Source organism: Lepidochelys kempii, chromosome 3 (genome assembly GCF_965140285.1).
Source record: "Lepidochelys kempii isolate rLepKem1 chromosome 3, rLepKem1.hap1, whole genome shotgun sequence".
In the NCBI taxonomy this organism is placed as follows: Eukaryota; Metazoa; Chordata; order Testudines; family Cheloniidae; genus Lepidochelys; species Lepidochelys kempii.
The window spans coordinates 178,224,937-178,250,546 of record NC_136382.1 but is presented as its reverse complement, the minus strand read 5'-3'; the positions used below and the strand labels follow the sequence as shown (position 1 = coordinate 178,250,546).

At 42.8% G+C, this 25,610-nt stretch overlaps 1 protein-coding gene across 2 annotated transcripts; it reads left to right on the top strand.

Annotated features, from left to right (window-relative positions):
* The first annotated feature begins 976 nt into the window (after positions 1–976).
* On the top strand, positions 977–7,159 carry MCFD2 (multiple coagulation factor deficiency 2, ER cargo receptor complex subunit). 2 transcript variants are annotated; one of them, XM_073339148.1, is made up of 4 exons: positions 977–1,099; positions 3,753–3,901; positions 4,528–4,687; positions 5,640–7,159. In XM_073339148.1, exons 2-4 carry the CDS (start codon positions 3,759–3,761, stop codon positions 5,769–5,771), a joined length of 435 nt encoding a protein of 144 aa, XP_073195249.1. In that variant the 5' UTR covers positions 977–1,099; positions 3,753–3,758; the 3' UTR covers positions 5,772–7,159. The 2 variants fall into 2 exon arrangements, with proteins under 2 accessions (XP_073195249.1, XP_073195248.1); XM_073339147.2 differs by lacking the exon at positions 977–1,099 and adding an exon at positions 1,176–1,769.
* Positions 7,160–25,610: the final 18,451 nt, after the last annotated feature.

The window sequence follows — 25,610 nt, the reverse complement described above, 5'->3', positions numbered from 1 at the left end:
ATCAACTATAACATGAAGGGTGAGGAGCTTCTAGAACCAAGGACAAAAAAACAAGACCAAACATGCACACAGAGCATGAGGGAGAAAAAATCCACACTAGAGTTGAAAAAAGTCCCCAAAACAGTGGTACGCCAACCTTCATACACAAACCAAAGCCATTTGCTGTGACAGGATGACCTGTCCCACTTAGTAGATTATGCAGATGTTCAAAATATGGCAGTATATGCCTTGCTGGGCATGGCAGGGCTCTGCAGGCTTGGTGCCCCCTTGCCGGGGCTGGGATGTAAATGGTCACACTCTCCCATTGCAGACGGTCACCGCTCTCCATTCCAACCTGCCTTGCCCAGCACTGGAATCGGTACCAAGCAGAGCCTGCCTACAAAACTGGAACAGATGCTGTGAATGTTCTTCTTTTATGCGTGTTTCAATGGAATTTTTCAAACTGGGCCATGCACAGTGACATCCCCGCTCCTGACTCATGGGCACTGTGGCAACAGTGTGGCAACCAGGGCTGGGCTTGTACCACTCTTGGCTTCCTGCAGACTCAGGCAGCCACAGGCCTGGGACACCTTGCGGCGGGGCGTGGCGGGGAACAGGACCCAAAACCAGCAGTGCTGGCAGAGTGACCTAAGACGGCTCAGGACAAGGCAGTGCCAAGGGCCACATCCCTGCCTTGGGGGTGCCAGAGCCCCACCCCCGGGATACACAGCCGCGCCCACTTGACCACAAGCCGCACCGCTGGGGAGAGGTGCAGACACAGGAGACCAAGGTGGGGGAGGAGTCATAGTGGGAAAGGGCGGGAGGGGTGGAGTCACGGAGGAGGCGGGGCACTCGAGAGGGGGCGTGTCATGCCGAGCACCTGACCCCTCCCCTCTGCCCCACCTGTCCCTTTGTTTTCGTTACACGTGGAATTTCCAGGAGCCGTGACGTTCCCCCCGCCTGGGCAGACGGAAGCCAATGAGCGGGAGGGGGCGGGGCAGGACGCCAGCGTGCGTCGGGTCAAAGATGACCCTGGGGATGGTGGCCGACCTGGCCCAATCCCGCTCGCACCTGCCCGTGACTTAGCGCCCTGTCCTGGGACATTCTACCTGCGCAGCCGGTGAGTGCGGGGCCGTTCCTCACACGGCGGAGAGTCGTGTTTGGTGGGGGCTGGAGGAGCCGCCCCCTCCACACCGCTCAGAGGCGGGGACCGACCGCCAGCCGGGCTCGGCTCGGGCGCGAGGAGTTTGTGGCGGGCCTGCGGCAGGGCGCAGGAACCTGCCTCTCTGCCCGTCCGCTCCCTCTGGTCTCCCGCGCTGGGTGCCCCCCACGTCGGGCAAGGCGTTGTCCCGGGGCGAGAGGCGCGCGGGGAGCCAGCCCAAGCGACTCGCCCAGGGGCTATGGCAGGGCTCTGGTCAGGCGGGGCCCAGCCCGCGTTCTGTCCCCTGCCGTTGGGGGGCAGGAGGAGGGCAGATGGCAGCACCGCCGTTGGGTGAGGCCTCAGGGCCGCGAGGGGGGTGTTTGCGGGGTGCCTAGCAGCAGGAGTAGGGCTAGAGTAACACGTAGATGGAAACGTACCGCGGCGCTGCCTTTTGGCCCTGGCAGCGAAAGCGATTAACCGAAACGAACGAATGAACCTGCAGTCATTGCTCACATGCCTCCTGGTCACTTTTCCTGCTAACTGCTCGCAAATTGTAGTGAGGCTGAGTAGTGACGCTGTAGTTCTATTTTTTTTTACAAAGCTTCAACTCATGAAGGCGAACGTCTGGATTTCAGTGCATTTTCAACAGGTATCTCCCTTACAAGCTAGCGGTAGCCGATGTTCAGGATTCTCTGTCAAATTCTCTTCTGGTGTAAGTGAATTGAAGTCAGGGGAGTTACGTCTGCAGAAAACTTGGTCCTCTTTTATTCTCCGTTTACAGCTGGGGAAACCGAAGCAGAGAATTTGAGAGTTGCCATATATCCTGTATCAGAGTAGCAGCCGTGTTAGTCTGTATCCGCAAAAAGAGAAGGAGTACTCGTGGCACCTTAGAGACGATGCCACAAGTACTCCTCTTCTTTTTGCATATAGCATGTAGTGAATCAGTGGCAGAGGTGACAATAGAACTTAGGCTTTCCTGGACCCTAGTTCTTGTTTAACTGAAGGTGGTTTTGTTTGTTTTTAAACCCATGTAGTTAGATCATTCTAAACGGCTTTGTGGACACTCTTCTGTCATAAAAATTACTTATTTCAGTTCAACTGTTCCTGAGTGTCAGAAACTAAACACATCAGTCATGTATATATCTGAATAATAGTTTGCATCAGTGTAAAGTATAACAGTTTAAATTCACACCTTCTGTAACTATGAGCAATTATGGTGACTGTGTTAGTGTCCTCATGAAAAGGTGTCTTTTTTTCCTTGCTGTTTTTTCTGTTATCAAAGACAAAGAAGATGGTTCAGGGGAACTGTGAAGAAATATTGGTCCATTCCAAATGCCTAGTTAATAGAACTAATATTTTCATAAGTTATGCAAACTCTGTGTAGCATCCTGGCAGTAGGCCATAGAGTTGTGAAAGCTGCCATTAGTATTTGCATCTCTGGAACTCCTAGCTGACCTGCTACTGCAGCTCAAAGTGATAGCAAACCTTCTGACAAACAAATAATAATAGCAAACAGGTAAATATCACTTTGTACTTCTATTTTAGTCCTAATTTGGTACAGTCATTGACTCTTCAGGGACGTTTCTGAAAAAGTAGATCAATATTGTTTCATGGTAGGGTTCATCTTTATAACTTTTGTCTTAGTTCTTATTAATACATTCGACCACTTAAAGCCATTCTGTATCAAGCACTTATTTTGCTTTCACCTATATTACATTCTATTCATTATGTCATGATTTTAATGATTTATACTTTTTCCATGAGAAAGCAACATTAATGAGTGCCAAGTGTTTCAGTAGTGTGCCAAATTTTTATACTTAATTACGTATTATATCTCCTAGGAAAATACTGGAAACATCACCCTAGAATTTGGGTAGTAGCACTACATTTTCAAAATAGCCACTTTGTCATTGAACAGAGCCACAAAAGAATTGAAACAAAGACTACACTAACATATGAACTCTAAACAACTTTATAATGCACTGTTGGTTAATAAGATTCATTAATATAGCTTAATAAAACTTAGAATTATGACAATCAAAGCTATCAGTTTAAAAAATTCTGTTTCTATAGATGTCTGTCCTAGTTTTAAACTGGTATTGGAGTATTTCCACTGCTGCTTTGTTTTTTTAAATATTTCCAGTAGTGTTTATGATGTCATGCAACTTAAGAAAGGAGACCTACTCGGACTAACTGAGATTTTAAGAAAATACTGTAAAATGCATCTAGGTGAAGTTGCTGTGGCTCTTTGACTAGAAGACATTTACAGAGTCACAAGTAATTGTTGTGGCTTTGGCTTCTGGAAAGATTAGTAGCTGCACATTCCCAGCCTGAAAATGTAGTTTCTGAGAATTATCACAGATGGGTTTTTTTAATTGGCATTTGGCGAGACTGAAGAAATTTTTGGTAGCAGTCCTTCTGTTTTCTGCTGGGGGAAGTACTAAACAATACATCCAATTTTATTGCCTAGCACAAAAGGTGTGATTTTTAAGTAGTATTAATGAAAAATATACTTGCATCCTACAATTTAATAGGGATTTTATATGCCCATTATGTTCATTACATTGAAAATCTTGCATTTTATTGAGTGTATTTTTCATATGTATTAATGTATATATTTTCCTCTTGCTAGGAGATCATGACGGCTTCAAGGATGTTTAGTGTGTATTTGCTATTCTGCCTAGTGACTGCGTTCTTGATCTCCTCTGTAGCTGAGAAGCATGTAGAGGAGAGTCATCAAGCAAATATTCGTCTTGATAAGAACCTAGTACAAGACAAAGAGTATGTATTTTGCATTCTGTAAATGTAAACTTGTATTGCTCAATGATTCACTTTGAACTTGGAGACTCCACTATACAGTGGGACTCGGGGACCTGGTAGCCCTGTCTACACAGTATGGAGAATCTATTAGCCAAAACTGTTGTTCCTTGTATATACTGGCCATGGAAAACATTCTGGGGGGAAGTGTGTATTATGAACACTTACAGGGTGAGATTCTCATCCTCTCTCCTCTTTACAGTGGATAGAAGAACCAGATCATCATAAAGAGGCCCTAAAAGCTGATGGGGTGGGGAGGGGGAATTCACCCAGTACAGGCTGTGTGGAAGACTGGCATAAGGAGAGAGCCTTCGGAGGCTACTGTAACTTAGACAGGCGCCCACCACTGTCTAAATTATATCAAAGATCTCTCTAGCCCCTGTAGCATAACAGGATCAAGAGGGCACAATGGTGGCTTAAAACCACCATACACTCGCAGACCAGGGGGAGAGCTGTTCTGTTCCACATCTCTAAGAGGCTCCACACAGAATCTTATCCAAAGTGTTGTAGACTATTTTCCTGATCAAAGAACAGTTAAATATAAACAGGCTTTTAAATATTAACTAGCTGGCATTATTTTCTATTTTCAGCCACATCATGGAACACTTAGAAGGTGTAATTGACAAACCAGAATCTGAGATGTCCCCACAGGAGTTGCAGCTCCATTACTTCAAAATGCATGATTATGATGGCAATAATTTGCTTGATGGATTAGAACTTGCCACTGCTATATCACATGTACATAAAGAGGTGAGCAGTATTTATAACAGCCCATGTGGCTCTTCAAATTAATGAGTACTCAAAAGTAGCTCCAATGAGAACATGTATTTTCTGTATAGTCAGATTTTCTGTAATATCAGTCTCGTTTTGTTTTATGAAAGTACTAAGTAAACCATATCTGTAACTTTACAATCAGTGCCCCAGAAAGGCCCTATCCTAGCTTAGGGCATGTCTATACTACCTGCTGTATCGGTGGGCAGCGATCGATCCAGCGGGGCTCGATTTATCGTGTCTAGTCTAGATGCAATAAATGGATCCCCGAGCACTCTCCCCTTGACCCCTGTACTCCACCGCCACAAGAGGCGCAGGCAGAGTCGACAGGGAGCGGCAGCAGGCGACTCACCATAGTGAAGACACCGCAGTGAGTAGGTCTAAGTACGTCAACTTCAGCTACATTATTCACGTAGCTGAAGTTGCTTAACTTAGATCGATTCCCCCCACCTAGTGTAGACCAGGGCTTCGACATTGTGGCCTGCTAGGGTGAATGTGGCCTTGAAGAGCATGATGACTATGCAGAGGAGAGAACAGCCTGGTGGGCAGGGTAGAAAGGGGGAGTTACCAGCTATGTATGGTGTGTGTGGCCAGTATGTTACAGTGCTGTTGTGAACATGCTCTTTTGCTGCAAGTCTGTTTCTCTACCTCTTCAGGTGGGCAGCCCCTTATTTGAAGTAAGAAATTTTCACAACCCCCTTACCTTTATAGTAGGTGTATCTGATATAGGTGTGTGTATATACACACACACACACACGTATATACTTATCTTAAGAGCATAATAAAGAATTTGACCTTGAAGGATAACTGTATGTGGAATGAGGGAGCCAGCTATTCTTTGCTTTTGATTGTAATACAACTTTCAACCTTCCATGGCACTGCAACTCACTGATTGAGAGAGAAACTGCTTTAACTAATATCTTTCTTGTAGGAAGGTGGTGAACACTCCCAGGCAATGAAAGAAGAAGAGTTAATTAGTCTAATTGATGATGTCTTACGAGATGATGACAAAAATAACGATGGATACATTGATTATGCTGAGTTTGCAAAATCACTGGAATAAGTTTTATTTTTTTAAATTTCTTCTAGTTATATGCAAATGTGACCCAGTATAATGTGACTTATTACTGTCTATTATAAACTAATTGTACAAACCACCCTCTGTGCTGCAGTATTCATGGTAGGAAGATATGTTCTTATTCCACTCTAATTCTTTAGGTTGAAATGTGTGGGTGTTAGTGAGGAAAGAACACTACATAAATCAGAAGTGATGGAATTACACTTGACTAAAAAGTAACTAGCTATCTCAATCTTGAAAGTGCTAATATGAAAAATTACTAATTACATATGCTTCAGCCTCAGTTGGCAAACTATTTTACATTCCTAGTATAAGGATAGCGAGACAGTACACCATTTTCCTCTCTCACTTAAGAGCCCTAATTTAGAAAATGCCAGGAAAGCAAGAAAATGTGACTGCAGTGCTCCTTTACAAGAAAATTCTTCCCAGCTCCACATTAAACATAGAACTTAACAAAAAACTTGTATATAAGTACAAAAATTCAGAACATAGAAATTGTAAGATAAAACAAGATTGTTGAATGTGGTTTGTGCTTGAACTTTAAATGACGATACCCTACAGAGTTCAAGTCTTTGCAAAAATAAATATTTTTAATTGTATTTACTGGCATACCCATTTATATTTTTCAATTTCCTCCCATAGGTCAGGCTTTTCTAGAGGTAGTACTTTACTGGATTTTTCTCTACCCTAAATGGTCTTTTTAAGAAAACATAAGTATTTTTTTATTACATTTAACGCTGTAGCATTTAATAGAATAGTTTCTGAAAACTCATTTTGAAATTCATGTTATCAAACTGGCTTAATACAACACTTCTGTTTAGTTTTTTCTATACCATGGACTGGTCTTATGTTATAGTATTATTCAGCACAACCGTATAGTATAAGAAGGTAATGCTGCCTTGTTAAGATTCATATTGATGTATCTTGACACACATTATGGTGTTATTTTTAGAAAAAATACAAAGTATTTCATTATTAACACTTGGAAGAGCTTAAAGATACTTGAATTATCTGCTTACAAAAATGGTCGTAAGAGTATTTTCAATGTTTTGGTTCAACAAGACTCAAGTCGAGCAGATTTAAGTATAGAAGTGATGTGCTGCTGCTTTTTTTGACACTGTCTTAAGTGTAGCTTAAATCTTAGTGCATCAAGCAATCAGGTTCATGAGAGAATCTAAATGCAAGCTTTTCTGTAAAGACACTTTCTGTATAAAACTATTCTTATATGGGGAAAAATGTATTTGTAAAGTTTCCTGTTTAAATGTTTGTGCAATGAAAACTGTGGGTCAGATATTCTTGTAATATTTCCTTATTTTGACAGATTTGTATAATGGCTTATGAGGGATATACAAGCAATAAAATTTTGAAGCTGATGCAATAGCTTGAAGTTGAAAGAATAATACAAGAATACTTTCCACTTAATTCTTCAGGGGAAAAAAAAAAATCCACCCAATTCTACCAGCTGAATTTCCTTGCTGCCATTATTTGTATTACTGTGGTGCCTAGGGTCCCTAATCATGGAGCAGGACTGCATTATGCTAGGTGTTGTACAACATAGAACAAAAAGATGGTCTTTACCCCCAAGGAGTTTAAGTATAAGATGAGAGCCCAACAAATGGGGAAATGCAAGGAAACAATGAGACAGTATTGATAAGCATAATAAGTAGTGATGCTAGCACACCAGCAGCCTAACCTTGTTTCCCATGTACCTAAAATATATATATATATATATATATATGGAATTAAAAACCACTCTAGGGCTATGTCCCTTTTTGCTCAATAAAATCATTATTTCTGGCAGCATTAGTGTCACAATAGCAAATATTCCTTACAAAATATTAGTCTCTGTTCTTCCTGAAATATTGTGTTTTCCTGTGTACGTCTAACTCTGGCTATGTTTAGCTTCATTTTAAAAAAAATAATTACAATTTAAATGGTTTAAATGAAATCTCTTTCTATTCACACCTCAGACTTTGTTCTGTTTCAGACTGTAATCTAGCTTTGAATGATCAAAGCATGCAGTACAATTACATGATTGTGCCGACGTGGAACAGCTATTATATGCCCATTAGATTGTGGAACCCTGAACATTGGAGTTATAGTGGCTCAGTCTCATTCATCAAGAATGCTCTGTTAAATCATAGAATCTTTGACAACAGCAATGACTAAAGCCTGGCAAAGGACCTGGGTTTGAAGGTGATCTGTAAATCTAAAACTTCAAATTGAACTACTCTATCTGCTGAGTGTCAACTGCAATATTTACTGGATAGCATGTACCACATAAGCCATAACAGAGTAAGATGGATGCAGATAACATGGACAGTAGCTTTACAAAGATTCTTATCAATGAGGTTATCTTAATAAAGTGAAGAAGTCGATTCACTTTAGACAATTGGAAAAAGGAGAATCTGGGGAACTACAGACCAGTCAGCCTCACCTCAGTCCCCGGAAAAATCATGGAGCAGGTCCTCAAGGAATCCATTTTGAAGTACTTGGAGGAGAGAGTGCTGATCAGGAACAGTCAGCATGGATTCACCAAGGGCAAGTCATGCCTGACCAACCTGATTGCCTTCTATGATGAGATAACTGGCTCTGTGGATATGGGGAAAGCGGTGGATGTGATATACCTTGACTTTAGCAAAGCTTTTGATACAGTTTCTCATAGTATTCTTGCCAGCAAGTTGAAGTATGGATTCGATGAATGGACTATAAGGTAGATAGAAAGCTGGCTAGATCATTTGGTCTCAACGGGTAGTGATCAACGGCTAGATGTCTAGTTGGCAGCCAGTATCAAGCAGAGTGTCCTAGGGGTCAGTCCTGGGGCTGGTTTTGTTCAACGTCTTCATTAATGATCTGGATGATGGGTTGGATTGCACCCTCAGCAAGTTTGCGGATGACACTAAGGAGTAGGTAGAGGTAAATACGCTGGAGGGTAGAGATAGGGTCCAGAGTGGCCTAGACAAATTGGAGGATTAGGCCAAAAGAGGTTCAACAAGGACAAGTGCAGAGTCCTGCACTTAGGATGGAAGAATCCCATGCAGTGCTACAGGCTGGGGACCAACTGGCTAAGCGGCAGTTCTGCAGAAAAAGACCTGGGGATTACAGTAGGATTACAGTGGGCGAGAAGCTAGATATGAGTCAGCAGTGTTCCCTTGTTGCCAAGAAGGCTAACGGCATATTGGGCTGCATTAGTAGGCATGTTGCCAGCAGATCAAGGAAAGTGATTATTCCCCTCTATTTGGCACTAGTGAGGCCTCATCTGGGGTACTGCGTCCAGTTTTGGGCCCCCCCTACAGAAAGGATATGGACAAATTGGAGAGTCCAGGGGAAAGCAATGAAAATGATTAGAGGGCACACAACTTATGAGAAGAGGCTGTGGGAACTGGGTTTAGCTAGTCTTAAAAAGAGTGGGGGTGGGGATTTGATAGCAGCCTTCAACCACCTGAAGGGGGGTTAGACTGTTCTCAGTGGTGACAAATGACAGAACAGGGAGCAATAGTCAAGTTGCAGTGGGGGAGGTCTAGGTTGAATATTAGGAAAGACTATTTCACTAGGAGGGTGGTGGTGCACTGGCATGGGTTACCTAGGGAGGTGGTAGAATCTCTATCCTTGGAGTTTTTGACAAAGCCCTTGCTGGGATGATTTAGTTGGGATTGATCCTGCTTTGAGAGCAGGGGGTTGGACTAGATGACCTCCTGAGGTCTCTTCGGAGCCTAATCTTCTACGATTCTTCTCAGTCTACAGTTATATAAATCCTTTAAAATTGACCTCAAACAGAAAATTAAGTTAATGGCATCTTTTGCTTTGATGTATAAAGGAGGCAATTTTTTTCCCCTGTCTTTATGCTTGCTGCTTGTATTAGGAATTCAGATTTTCTTTACCCTGTTTTTCCTGAAAAACTAGGCAGCTTATATTAATAAAGCAAGAGTATCCTTAATTCAGCATACTTAAAACTCTTAACACATTTAATTCAATTTCTTTTTTTTAAAAGACAGCTGGAAGAAAAGCTGTCTTTGCTAAATATTTAACTTCCTAGTAGGGCTGTCAATCACAATTAACTCAGCGATTAACTCAAAACAAATTAATCACGGTTTTGATTGCACTGTTAGTACTAATTATCTTTTCTTGAATATTCCATTTTTTGCAGCATCCAAGAAATGCTCTACATATGTTTTAGTATAATGTCTCTCTTCAGTATGTGTTACTGTTAAAGCAAATGACTGCATTTTCCATGCAGCATCAATCAGGTGTGCCTTGACTCCAAGATAGCTGTGATTGTCCAATGAGCACCAGTCAAAGCAGTTGCTAGTGTATTTTTCAGAAGCTCCGGTTTGGTAGTCGTCTTGTTGTGATATAGTTCATGTATTCATGAAGCAGTTGTTCCTCAGGAGGGCAAGGTTTATGACTGATTGGTTGGAAGATGCAATTTGAATAACAGCCTGTCGTTTACAATGTTGAGTGGTCTGCAGTTTGTAGCTATCCAGTTTGCAATAGTCTTGTTTAAGCTGTAGTCTTTGTTTGATCCATGAACTTGTAGAAATCCTGCAATGCTGTAAGCATACTGTGTCACGGCTGGTGGGATTCATTTGCTGTCAGTGGGTTATCTGTAGCACAAGAACTAGTAGCAAAAGCACGTTTAGCATGTAGGTGGAACTGCAAACTTGAAGTACTTTGATGGTATTGGAATTTAGCCTTGCAATTGCTCCATATAACCTTTTTTTAATCCAGTACAATCAAAACTGATTAATCGTGACTAATTTTTTTTAATCGCTTGACAGCCCTACTTATCAAGCTCAGTCTTGAAACACAGGGGTTCTCCCCCCCCCCCCCACTACTCTCCTTGAAAGGCTGTTCGAGAACTTCACTTCTCTGATGGCTAGAAACTTTCATCTAACTTCAAGTCTAAACTATTGACGGCTAGTTTATATCTATTTGTTTTATTTTTCTTTGCAGACTGTTAACAGGCCATTCTTTGATTGGCCGGAGGTCCCAAAAGCCTCTGGCAGAGATGGTAATAATATAACTTGGCTTGGCAGAATTCAGTTTTTATGTTTGTAAAATTTCAATATTTTTAAATTGTTTTTATTGATTCAAGTTTTCAGTTGTGCAAAATAGGGTTTAAGCATTTTGTGCAGGTTTTTTTTCCAATCTAAATCTTCACAATTGCAGGAACCTGGGCGGGGGGCTGTCAGACATTAATGATGAATGTTGAGGTTCAAAAAGTTAAAGCATTATAACAACGAAAATTGTCAACATCATATGTCAAAATATACAAGTAAATATCCTTAAATCAAACTTAAGTTCTTAAGTCACATTTTCCTTTACCTGCCTGTGAACTTTAATGATCATTGATGGAAATAGTTTTGTCAGTTTGTGGGTATATGATGAAATTGATGGCTTTTTATGTGTAACTGATAAAATTCTAATACTCCCAGGCCTAAGTATAACCCAGGATAGTCCTTAAGCTACATGTTTCCTGGACTAGAGTTTTGCAGAGTCTATGCACAACTTTGTAACTACAGCTAGAAGAGATGCTTTCATTTCACAAACTGAACTGTTGTTGTTTTTGTGGTATATGTCTGTGTATATACCACTGTTGCTGGCACAGTGTGCCCGAGGCAAGCAACAGCAGGGGTTCGTTGCCCAGTGTGCATCACCCAATAATCGCAACGGGGTGGAGAAGTAGAAAAGTTTATTTGGAATTCCAAAGAAAAAGGTACAGGGAGAGAAATCTCAAATCCTGCACATCAGAGCAGGTCATTACACACGCTTTTATATTCCTTAATGCTACTGCACTACACATCAGCCAATAAAAGCTTTGCACAAATACTCTGCCTTCCTTATATGGGTTTCAACAATGTTTATTTCCTGCAACCTCTAACAAGCATTCCTAGCAACTTAAACAACCAGCACATCCTGTCTGGCCTTGAAGCTGTCTCCTCTGTCAACCATTGGGGGTTGGACTAGATGACCTTCTGGGGTCCCTTCCAACCCTGATATTCTATGATTCCTCCTGTTATCTTTAACTTGGCGTCAGCAAACCTTACACTATAAGGCGTTATCTGCGGCTGCAACATTTTTGCTCTTAAAACAGAGCTTATTCAAACCAGGCAGGCCTGAGTTCTGTTAAGGGGGGTTGACAAGAAGCCCCTGGGCCTAGAGCAGGGAGACTTCCTTGACCCTTATGGCCTTCCATCCCCTCAACTTAAGTAGTGGCCATGCCCTGGGGTCCCCAACACCACTCTAGGTACACATGATAATCTTTAAACAGCAGTGTCCGTAGGACCATACCTGCACCTTGTATGCCCCTGGACATCCCTGCACCTAAGAGTATAAAGAGCAGAATAGCCACAACCATCCCTCAGTTTCCTCATACTACTTGTGACAGTAATACAGAATCAGGCTATGTCCTCCTGCTACCCCTTAGTACACTTTCTGTAAATTAAGCTTTTTGGGTTTATTTTCTACAAATTCTCCCTCCCCATCTCCTTTTAAAAATTTTTCTTAAATGTATTCTATTTAAAAAATGTTTCCCCAGCACTTTGTACCACAAGCACTGCACTGGGAGATTCAAAGAACTCAGGCCTCAAATCCTACCGATCTTGTGACTGCATCCTAGCTAATACAGACAGTCAGAGCTCGTTAGTTTTGTCTTAGTGAGGGTGGCATCTGCCTGTGTTGCTCTTTCTACCAATTATTCTAAAGAGTGAGAAAATTCAGGGACACTTAGCTGAATTTATTTCTTGTGCGGGAGTCTGACAGGTACTTTGGAACCAAAAGCGCAGGCATTGATAAAAGCACTTTCCTCTTCCCTGTCCATCAGCCAGAATGTGACTCCCAAGACCAGACTAGTAAGAAACTTGATGCGACAGGGACAAAACCAAAAGCAACAGCTACCAAAACCAGCTCAGTATCAATGACTTCTCTGGTACTAAAGACCAATACCGTACCTAGGCAAGGTACATCAAAACAGCATGGTTCCCAGCATTGATCTTCCTCCCCAAAGAAAGGGAAGGTTAGAGGTCCAAGAAGAGCTTTTCACCTTCATGCTCTTCAGAATAATTCAGCACAAAGCCCTCATGATTAAGACACTAGACTGGGACTCAGGAGCTTCAGATATATGTGGAGAATTTGCCACAAACTGTGAGATTTTGGGCTTAATCTCTCTGTGCTGCAGTTCCCAATCTGTAAAATGGGAACAGTAATATTTCCTTTCTGCCTTCCTCTCATGGTCTTGTCAATTTAGATTGTAAATTCTTTGGGGCAGTGAATGTCTGGCATTATGAATTTGTACAGTAACTAGTACAATGCAGCCCCAATCTTGATTAAGACCTTCAGATTCTACTGTAATGCTAGTAATAAAATTTGCCTAATAGAGATAAAAGCAAGAAATTAGTGTTAAATATCAAAGAGGGTATTTCAGTAAAAAACAGTAAAAACCCTTATTTATTTGAGAAGTAGTCACTGTTAACAAGAGAGAAAAATAGCAGCTCTATACAGAGCAGATCATTTAGCAGCACCCATATTAAGTTGTAGCTTTGGGAAAGGTTATGTAAAGCAGTGCTGTGTTCCCATTAGTAAAGCAGGTTTAGAGGGGACATTGGCAGGTTAACAATCCCATGATTTTAAAATTCTTACCTTTGTTACTAACATCATCCTGGATTATTCAAAACTGAACTTCTTCAAACATCTAGTTTACTTTCACATTTTATCCCAGTGTATCTGTGTTTTTCTTGCATAAGAGGGGCCCGTCTCCACTAATTCCTAAGGTTTCTTTCACTTTCTCCTAGCATCCAGGTTGAAATCCTCACCTTCTCTCTGTCCGAGTCAAGAAGGAATCTTTCTGGCATATAACCATGCACCTGCTGAAAATCCAAACCTGGAAGTTCCCAGGAGCCAGTTTTCCTGGGGTTATTCAGATTCAGATAGTTTGTTGTTTGGGGTTGCCAGATTTTTATCTTCTTATTCAAGTTGAATAATACCTTACTTAACAGTTAAGTCCTACACAAAGCAATGGAGTTACTCAAGGGGTAAAACACTACATCTTATGAGTAAGGGGATCTGAATCAGGCACCTGGACTTCAAGACTGAATCTGCACATTGTACTGCACAAAGCATGAAATTCGAAATCTTCACTCAGCTCTGGTGCCTAAAGTCCAAGAGGCAGTCTCTACAGTTTCATTGAGAGGGTTTTGTTAATATCAGAAAGAAACTCATTTTTCTATTATCAGTCTGTAGGTGGACTCCATTACTTGCCACCACACGCACACAGATCATCAAATTCCACGTGCAGGTAATTATAGCTAACATTCATTGTAAATTCATTAGAGAATCCAACCCCCTTCAAGTTCAATTTGCTGCTATCTGTGAGGTTTTTATTAATTAGTCATGAGTACTCAGACAGTGATTGTAAAATTCATGAAAATATTGGGATTTGTGAATATTTTCATGGTTTTCCAATGAATGATTATTCACAAAATCATAAAAGATTGGGTTGGAAGAGACCTCAGGAGGTCATCTAGTCCAACCCCTGCTCAAAGCAGGGCCAACCCCAACTAAATCATCCCAGCCAGGGCTTTGTCAAGCTGGGCCTTAAAAAAAGCTCTAAAGGATGGAGATTCCACCACCTCCCTAGGTAACCCATTCCAGTGCTTCACCACCCTCCTCATGAAATTGCATGGTAAAGATCATTAATGAAGATGTTGAACAAAACTGGCCCCAGGACAGACCCCCTGGGACACTCCGCTTGATACCAGCTGCCAACTAGACATTGAGCCATTGATCACTACCCATTGAGCCTGGCGATCAAACCAGCTTTCTACCCACCTTATAGTCCATTCATCCATTCCATACTACTTTAACTTGCTAGCAAGAGTACTGTGGGAGACCATACCAAAAGCTTTGCTAAAGTCAAGGTATATCACATCCACCGTTTTCCCCATATCCACAGAGCCAGTTATCTCAACATAGAAGGCAATCAGGTTGGTCAGGCATGACTTGCCCTTGGTGAATCCATGTTGATTGTTCCTGATCACCTTCCTCTCCTCCAAGTGCTTCAAAATGGATTCCTTGAGGACTTGCTCCATGATTTTGCTGGGGACTGAGGTGAGGCTGACCAGTCTGTAGTTCCCCGGATTCTCCTTCCCTTTTTTAAAGATGGGCACTATATTTGCCTTTTTCCAGTCGTCTGGGACCTCCCCCGATCGCCACAAGTTTTCAAAGATAATGGCCAATGGCTCTGCGAGCACATCAGCCAACTCCCTCAGCACCCTTAGGTGCATTAGATCCGGAACCATGGACTTCTACAGCTTTTCTAAATAGTCCTTAACCTGTTCTTTCACTACGGAGCACTGCTCACCTCCTCCCCATACTGGGCTGCCCAGTGCAGCAGTCTGGGAGCTGACCTTGTTCTGTGAAGACCAAGGCAAAAAAAGCATTGAGTACTTCAGCTTTTTCCACATAGTCTGTCACTAGGTTGCCTCCCCCATTCAGTAAGGGTCCTACACTTTCCCTGACCTTTTTCCAGTTGTTAACATACCTGTAGAAACCCTTCTTGTTACCCTTCACATCCTTTGTTAGCTGCAACTCCAGTTGCGCTTTGGCCTTCCTGATTATACCCCTGCATGCCTGAGCAATATTTTTATACTCCTCCCGTGTCATTTGTCCAAGTTTCCACTTCTTGTAAGATTCCTTTTTTGTTTAAGCTCACCAAAGATTTCACTGTTAAGCCAAGCGGTCGCCTGCCATATCTGCTATTCTTTCTGCACATCAGGATGGTTTGTTCCTGCGCCCTCAATAAGGCTTTTTAAAATACAGCCAGCTCTCCTGGACTCCTTTCCCCCTCATATTAGCCTCCCAGGGGATCCAGCCCATCAGTTCCCTGAGGGAGTCAAAGTCTGCTTTTCTGAAGTCCAGGGTCTGTATTCTTCTGCTCTCCTTTCTTCCTTTTGTCAGGATCCTGAACTTGACCATCTCATGGTCACTGCTGCCCAGGTTGCCACCCTCTTCTACTTCTCCTACCAATTCTTCCCTGTTTGTGAGCAGCAGGTCAAGAGGAGAACGGCCCCTAGTTGGTTCCTCCAGCACTTGTACCAGGAAGTTGTCCCCAACACCCTCCAAAAACTTCCTGGATTGTCTGTGCACTTCTGTATTGCTCTTCCAGCAGATGTCAGGGTGATTGAAGTCCCCCGTGAGAGCCAGGGCCTGTGATCTGTATACTTCTGTTAGTTGTCCGAAGAAAGCCTAGTCTACCTCATCCTCCTGGTCTGGTGGTCTATAGCAGACACCAACTGTGACATCACCCTTGTTGCTCTCACCTTTAAACTTAACCCAGAGACTCTCAACAGGGTTTTCTCCAGTTTCATACTGGAGCTCTGACCAGTCATACTGCTCTCTTGCATACAGTGCAACTCCTCCACCTTTTCTCCCTCACCTGTCCTTCCCGAACAGTTTATACCCATCCATGACAGTGCTCCAGTCATGTGAGTTACCCACCAAGTCTCTGTTATTCCAATCACATCATATAGGTCCTTGACTGTGCCAGGGCTTCCAATTTTTCTTGTTTGTTTCCCAGGTTTCTTGTATAAGTGTACAGGCATCTAAGATAACTAGCCTATTACCCTACTTTCTCAGTAGGGATCAGGAGGCCTCCCCGATGCACCCTCCTTCTTGTGTTTCCTCCTGGTATCACATTTCCTCACTTACCTCAAGGCTTAGGTCTCCATCCCCCGGCAAACCTAGTTTAAATCCCTCTTCACTAGGTTAGCAAGCCTGTCTGCAAAGATGCTCTTCCCTCTCTTCGTTATGTGGATCTCATCTCTTCCTAGCAATCCTTCTTACTGGAACAACATCCTATGATCAAAGAATCCAAAGCCCTCTCTCTGACAACACCTGCCTAACCATACATTTACCTCCACAATTCGATGGTCCCTACCTGGGCCTTTTCCTTCAACAGGGAGGATGGACAAGAACATGACTTGCGCCTCAAACTCCTTTATCCTTCTTCTCAGAACCACGTAGTTTACAGTGACCTGCTCAAAGTCATTCTTGGCAGTATCATTGGTGTTCACGTGGAAAAGTAGGAAGGGGTAGCGGTCTGGGGGCTTGATCAGTCTCGACAGACACTCTGTCGCACCCTGAATTCTAACTCCAGGCAAGCAGCATGCTTCCTGAGTTTCCCAGTCTGAACAGCGGATGGATGACTCCATCCATCTTCGGAGGGAGTCCCTGACCACCACCACCCGTCTCCTCCTCTTGGGAGTGGTGGTTGTGGAACCCCCATCCCGAGGACAATGCATCCCATGCCTTCCGGTTGATGGGGTCTCCCTCTGATCCCCTCCCCAGATGACTCTTCCAGACCATTCTCTGCAGTAATACCTGTGCAGAATGCCTGAAAACAATTTCTTATCTCTGTCTGCAATGGCGATACATGGGTTCACCTCTTTCTTCTTCTGGAGGTCACATGCTGCCAATTTTCTTCTCCATTCTGCACTGCCCTCTCTGATTCTTCAGCGTGCTGTGTCTGCAGTACCAAATGCTGACTTCTAGCCAGAAAATCTTCATTTTCTCTAAAAGAAAAGGAGTACTTGTGGCACCTTAGAGACTAACCAATTTATTTGAGCATGAGCTTTCGTGAGCTACAGCTCACTTCATCGGATGCATGCCGTGAAAACTGCAGCAGACTTTATTTATACACAGAGAATATGAAAAAATACCTCCTCCCACCCCACTGTCCTGCTGGTAATAGCTTATCTAAAGTGATCATCAGGTGGGCCATTTCCTGCACAAATCCAGGTTCTCTCACCCCCTCACCCCCCTCCCAAAAACCACACATACAAACTCACTATCCTGCTGGTAATAGCTCATCCAAAGTGACCATTCTCCCTACAATGTGCATAATTAAGGTGGGCCATTTCCAGCACAAATCCAGGTTTTCTCACATCCCCCCCACCCCCATACACACACACAAACTCACTCTCCTGCTGGTAATAGCTCATCCAAACTGACCACTCTCCAAGTTTAAATCCAAGTTAAACCAGAACATCGGGGGGGGGGGGGGGGGTTGGAAAAAACAAGAGGAAATAGGCTACCTTGCATAATGACTTAGCCACTCCCAGTCTCTATTTAAGCCTAAATTAATAGTATCCAATTTGCAAATGAATTCCAATTCAGCAGTTTCTCCCTGGAGTCTGGATTTGAAGTTTTTTTGTTTTAAAGATAGCGACCGTCATGTCTGTGATTGCGTGACCAGAGAGATTGAAGTGTTCTCCGACTGGTTTATGAATGTTATAATTCTTGACATCTGATTTGTGTCCATTTATTCTTTTACGTAGAGACTGTCCAGTTTGACCAATGTACATGGCAGAGGGGCATTGCTGGCACATGATGGCATATATCACATTGGTGGATGTGCAGGTATACGAGCCTCTGATAGTGTGGCTGATGTTATTAGGCCCTGTGATGGTGTCCCCTGAATAGATATGTGGGCACAATTGGCAACGGGCTTTGTTGCAAGGATAAAGTTCCTGGGTTAGTGGTTCTGTTGTGTGGTATGTGGTTGTTGGTGAGTATTTGCTTCAGGTTGCGGGGCTGTCTGTAGGCAAGGACTGGCCTGTCTCCCAAGATTTGTGAGAGTGTTGGGTCATCCTTTAGGATAGGTTGTAGATCCTTAATAATGCGTTGGAGGGGTTTTAGTTGGGGGCTGAAGGTGACGGCTAGTGGCGTTCTGTTATTTTCTTTGTTAGGCCTGTCCTGTAGTAGGTAACTTCTGGGAACTCTTCTGGCTCTATCAATCTGTTTCTTTACTTCAGCAGGTGGGTATTGTAGTTGTAAGAAAGCTTGACAGAGATCTTGTAGGTGTTTGTCTCTGTCTGAGGGGTTGGAGCAAATGCGGTTGTATCGCAGAGCTTGGCTGTAGACGATGGATCGTGTGGTGTGGTCAGGGTGAAAGCTGGAGGCATGCAGGTAGGAATAGCGGTCAGTAGGTTTCCGGTATAGGGTGGTGTTTATGTGACCATTGTTTATTAGCACTGTAGTGTCCAGGAAGTGGATCTCTTGTGTGGACTGGACCAGGCTGAGGTTGGTGGTGGGATGGAAATTGTTGAAATCATGGTAGAATTCCTCAAGGGCTTCTTTTCCATGGGTGGAGGGTGAGAAAACCTGGATTTGTGCTGGAAATGGCCCACCTGATGATCACTTTAGATAAGCTATTACCAGCAGGACAGTGGGGTGGGAGGAGGTATTTTTTCATATTCTCTGTGTATAAATAAAGTCTGCTGCAGTTTCCACGGCATGCATCCGATGAAGTGAGCTGTAGCTCACGAAAGCTCATGCTCAAATAAATTGGTTAGTCTCTAAGGTGCCACAAGTACTCCTTTTCTTTTTGCGAATACAGACTAACACGGCTGTTACTCTGAAACCTTTCATTTTCTCTGGTGCAACACAGGGTTGATACTTGGGTCTCTAGTCCTTTAACCTTCTCTTCCAGTATGGAGACCAGCTTGCACTTCGTACAGACAAAAGTCGCTTCTATCCTCTGGGAGACAGACAAACATGGCACATCCTGTATAGGTCACAACAGCTGATCGCTCACTATCCATAATGTCTTCCTTCTAAGAGCCTCTTCAGATGATGTATTTACTGCTCACAGAAGCCTGAAAGGCAAAAAACACTCTGCGGAAACTCCCCACAAGCAAACTCCCAGGCAAACTCCCTCTGTTTGCCTGTCCCCTGTTTGCCGCTCACTCAGTTCGCAACTGACTTTTTTAAATTCATTTGAAAATTCACACCAGGAGTTTATTATTCAGTTTGTTATTGCCCTGCTGTCTAAACATGCCCAAACTCTGCACTGAATAACCAACAACAAATACATTAAAAGAAATTAGGATTGGTTTAGAAACAGTTGAACAGAAAAATGGCAAAATTAATTAAAAAAAATATTCTGAGTGAATTCCACCAGCTCAGTGATTTTGTCATATGCAGTATAACCACTAGATGGCATATGTGACACACCAAATCCTCAAAAAGAAAAGGAGGACTTGTGGCACCTTAGAGACTAACCAATTTATTTGAGCATGAGCTTTCGTGAGCTACAGCTCACTATTCTTCGCAGTATATTAATTATGATAATTGACTCTGAGAACAATAAGAGCTATTATTACAGTATCACCTTACTATCCCACTTGTAGTCAAGGGTCCCTTAATGTTTCCATTATGCAACCTTCACTTTTTTGGATTTTACAACTGGGTTGCAAACATTTGATCTGAATTGAAATTTGGCTTCCAGTAATTAACCTTCATTGTTTAGTGGATCTATTTTTGTAAGTGTATTTAAAGGGAATGTCAAAGTAACTTGCATTGTCTTACGGTCAGCATAGTGTAATCCTTGAAAATAAATGTCAAGCAGGATGGCCTAAACACCAGACTTGGAATTCTTTGACACTCTGGAACCCCTTAGTTGAATTATGATGGGATCAATTTAACCAAGGTAGAGACAGTATGCTCCTCCAATTTTGTGAGTGTAACTATGCTGGGGATCTTTTAGAAGACCTATTAAATACTAAGATCTTGATTGCTTTGCATTGACATTAAAGATCCCATTTTGTAAGGTATAGGGATCTATCCTACTGTTTTTTGCCAAATTTTTATCTTAGAACCAGTCCCCCTTTTATGCAGTATTCTGTGTTCTTGTTGTCTGCCCTCCACCCAGAGATGGATATAGATCTGTAGTGTTGTAAGTATATAGTATACAAAGAGCTTTGGGGTCTTTTGTGATGCAAGGTTGTCTATTATTTATTAGGACAAACATCATGGATTTTATCATCACAAAAATCCCATACACAGAGTGAATTTCCATTATAAGGACAGCTAAGAACAATCGTGCTTCAGAAAGATGAGATTTCTGAATAGTGGCATTTTCTTTCCCTTACCTCACTGTATCCCATTATAAATCCCAATAATTATCAGTATGTACTTGAAGACCTCCCCCCATTTGCGTCCAGAACTCTCACTAAACTCCAAGCCAGTTTGGCATGCAGCTGGAAGTTAGTGTAATATATAACCCAAAATATATTAAACACTGCCATTTTAAAATGCAATGTAAATAAGACAGTGTTGCTGGCAAATATAACACTTTATAGCACTTCATCTTTTCACAGAGGGCATTACACATTCAAGGGATTTTACAAACACTGGGCCAGAATTATTCTGGTTTGCTGGAAACTAAGCTGCAGGGCCCCATTGTCTGCAAGCCTGGCCATAGCGGGGATATATACATCATAAGCAGTCTCCAATCTCTGCACCATCAGGGCAGAGCCAGCGGGTGAAGCCCATAGAGTGGATTGGGCCCAAGACCCAGAAGATGTACTGATTCAGTGCATAATCTTGGGAGCCTCTGCCAATGGGACTCCTTTGGAGCTGTGGCTACAATATAAAGCTGCTACCCTGGTGTAATTGCTGGGAGAGAGTGGTGTCTGATGTGGTTTGCCCTGCTTGACTGATGAAATCATCCCAAGGTGCAACTGCCTCTGCAGACAAAAATGGTGGTGATGTAAATTACATCTCATTGTGCATGTAGGAGTGAATCATGGCCTATAACTAATTAATTTCACAACAATCCATGAGGTAGCTAGATGCTATTGAATGAGGCAGGGATCATTGAAATGTAGGGCTGGAAAGTAGGAACTTGAAAAGTCATCAAGGTGCTGAGGCAGGACCAAGTAAACCTAGACCCTCCCTGGCAGGTGTTTATCGAACCTGTTCTTAAAAACCTCCAATGATAGGGATTCCACAGCCTACCTTGGAAGCCTATTCCAGAGCATAACCATCCATGTAGTTAAAAAGATTTTCCAAATATCTAAACCTAAATCTCCCTTGCTGTAGATTATGCCCATAACTTCTTGTCCTACTTTCGCTGGACATGTAGAGCCCTGTCCTCTTTATAACAGCCCTGACCTTAAAAACTTTTCGGGAAGGAGATTCCACCACCTCCCTAGGTAATGCATTCCAGTGTTTCACCACCCTCCTAGTGAAAAAGTTTTTCCTAATATCCAACCTAAACCTCCCCCACTGCAACTTGAGACCATTACTCCTTATTCTGTCATCTGCTACCACTGAGAACAGTCTAGATCCATCCTCTTTGGAACCCCCTTTCAGGTAGTTGAAAGCAGCTATCAAATCCCCCCTCATTCTTCTCTTCTGCAGACTAAACAATCCCAGTTCCCTCAGCCTCTCCTCATAAGTCATGTGTTCCAGTCCCCTAATCATTTTTGTTGCCCTCCGCTGGACTCTTTCCAATTTATCCACATCCTTCTTGTAGTGTGGGGCCCAAAACTGGACACAATACTCCAGATGAGGCCTCACCAGTGTTGAATAGAGGGGAACGATCACGTCCCTTGATCTGCTGGCAATGCCCCTACTTATACAGCCCAAAATGCCATTGGCCTTCTTGGCAACAAGGGCACACTGTTGACTCATATCCAACTTCTCGTCCACTGTAACCCCTAGGTCCTTTTCTGCAGAACTGCTACCGAGCCATTCGGTCCCTAGTTTGTAGCAGTGCATGGGATTCTTCCGTCCTAAGTGCAGGACTCTGCACTTGTCCTTGTTGAATCTCATCAGATTTCTTTTGGCCCAATCGTCTAATTTGTCTAGGGCCCTCTGCATCCTATCCCTACCCTCCAGTGTATCTACCTCTCCTCCCAGTTTAGTGTCATCTGCAAAACTTGCTGAGGGTGCAATCCATACCATCCTCCAGATCATTAATGAAGATATTGAACAAAACTGGCCCGAGGACCGACCCTTGGGGCACTCTACTTGATACCGGCTGCCAACTAGACATGGAGCCATTGATCACTACGCGTTGAGCCCAACAATCTAGCCAGCTTTCTATCCACCTTATAGTCTATTCATCCAGCCCATACTTCTTTAACTTACTGGCAAGAATACTTGGGAGACCGTGTCAAAAGCTTTTGCTAAAGTCATGGAACAACACGTCCACTGCTTTCCCCTCATCCACAGAGCTAGTTATCTCATCATAGAAGGCAATTAGATTAGTCAGGCATGACTTGCCCTTGGTGACTCCATGCTGACTGTTCCTGATCACTTTCCTCTCCTCTAAGTGCTTCAGAATTGATTCCTTGAGGACCTGCTCCATGATTTTTCCAGGGACTGAGGTGAGGCTGACTGGCCTGTAATTCCCCGGATCCTCCTTCTTCCCTTTTTTATTAGCTTCCTCAGAGTCTCTATATCCACCATACTGCACATTTTCTTTTCCAGCAGCTTCCCAACATGCACCTGATCCGAGCAGACAAACCAAACTCTGCAGGAGAGTTTTGAATTTGAATTTAATGGGTTTATTTTGTCAGCTGAAGACACAGACACACACACACACACCAGAAAAAACAACTTCCATTCAGAAAACAAAATGTTATTAAGAATTACTGGTCTTTACAGAATCTTTGATGACTTAGTTCTAAATCTAGAAGCTAGATGTACTGTACAGTTTTCTTTGATTCTGTTATCAGTCTCATTTGGTCAGATTGAAGATTATTGTGCAGGATCTTGGAGTGTTGCCAAAATAGGGTTAGTTATTGAAGTGGTGCCATTGCCCAGCTCTATCTAGGCCTAAATTAGCATATCCATTATAAACTCTGCTGTACAGGCATTTACAGTTTGGCTATGAAAATTTACTCTGGAATAAAAGCTGATGTAGATCATATTGAAAAATATCAGTCGAGAAGGGACACAGACAGGGCCGGCCCTACACCAAATGGTGCCTCAGGCGAGGAGTGTCTTTGACACCCTCTCTCCATTTGTTAAAACTTTTGAATACCTTATTTTTAATTGCATTTGTGGCCAATTTCAAGACTTTGAGCACGATTTAAATGGATGATTGATCTCTGTCATATAAGAATAAATTTGCATGCTAGGATCTGTAAATCTGTATTTATTCATGCCATATATAAGCAAATAAAAACGTTTCCTCTAAGATTATAGAAACTTTTTAAATTTTAAGAATAACTGAAATGTACTACCATCAAGAAATTGAACTGTGCACCAGCATTGGGTGGACCAGTGTTAAATAGTGTTACAGTAGGTGGCAGCCTTGGAACATTAACCCTAGTCCTTTACTCGCCTTTGCCCACATGAACTGAAGCAGAGTGTCAGAGAGATTCAAAGACTGGCCAATGGCATTTTAAAGTGATGAAATAGCAAGTGATGTCAGTCTCTCATCGGCCATCGTTGATCGAAGGCATGTTTTGATGATCCTGAGCTTTGAAAAGCTGTGCTCACCACTCGCGCCTGTGACAGGCAGCATGAGCAGAATCCTCAAAGCTATCCACATATTAGGAGGAGTGTCTTCAGCTCCGCTTCATGAATGAATTGGAAGAACTTGGAGTGGAGAGTGCTTCCCGTGTTGCAAAATGACGGATGTTGTCCAATTCGACATAGAGGTCTTTATCATTGGTGTCCGAACATTCCCCATGTGTCAGCATCTGGTGAAGGTCCATACAATTATTAAGAGTGTTTTCCTGTCTGCTGGCAGCTTACAAAGGTCATATAAAAACCCCAGGTCTTTTTGAGGTGCTTCATTTATCCAAACCTTTCTTTGATGGACACTCGAGCAGAGTCAACAAGTGAGCAAAAAAGCTCCCTCTTGAATTTTTCTTCAGAGCTTCCCATCACCTCATCTCTGCCCTCATAACCAAATGGTCTTTTCTTCTAATGAATACGAGTTTCCTTGATGGCAGGCTCAACTCCTAAGTTTCCCACCATTTCTTTGGCAGCAATGACAGCATTCTCAAATCTGTGGTCTCTGTAGGCCACAACAAAATCAAAGTTGCCTCTCAAAGTAGTAGCAGAGACACTGTCCATCGACTGAGTTTGTAATGCCTTGCTTACAATGTTTACTTGGAACAGGATATCATGCCAAACCACAACTGAGACCAGAAATTTGAAGTCAGTAATCTGGTTTGCCAGGCTTTGCGCCTCATGTCAGGTTCAGCACCCCAAACCTGGGTTGCCCGCCCCTAAATCCAGCCCTGGGACACACACCCTTCCACACATGGGTGAAATCCTGGCAAAACTCCCATTGGCTTCAATGGGGCTAGGATTTCACCCCCTATGATAACTAGAATTTGTTACATGATTGTGGATTTATCGTGCACCTTTGACCTCTTCACCTACAACCAGCCTACTAGTCCATTTCAGCTTTACAGTATGAATTGTGATGTACTATGAAATAAAAGTTTTACTGACAGTTCTTTGTAATGATCTGTGTAATTTGCCTGTGGCTTCAACAACAAAACAGCCATCCTAGACTCAAGGACTTTTGGTACATTGGCTTCCTTTACCTAGATAAGAGTGGTGCTAACCCAACAGATACTCATAATAGTACCCAAGGATCTGGTATGTCCTATTATTCAGCACTTCTATAGCACCATTCATCTGAGTTCAAAGCACTGTACAGATCTACATTAATTAAAGCTCAGCTCCTCTGTGAAGTAGAGATGAATTATGCCCTTTTTACAGCTAGGGGCAAAATAAGAAAAAAGATTGTGGCCAAATTTTTCAGAAGTGTCCTCTAAGTTTGGATGAGGAATGTTGTCTAGTAGCGAGGAGTCCCAATTCCCAGTCCATGCTCCGAGTTAGAGTCCTGCCTCTCCCACTGTCTTGCTTTGGAACTTAGTCACACATGCCCAGATTTTCAAATGCTGAGTACCTTACTTTTTGGCTATGCCGCTTGAGACCCCTAGGGTCTGACTGTCCTGTGCATTGGCCTCCTACAGGTCCCACCAACTTACAAAATCAGGCAGGAAGTGACTC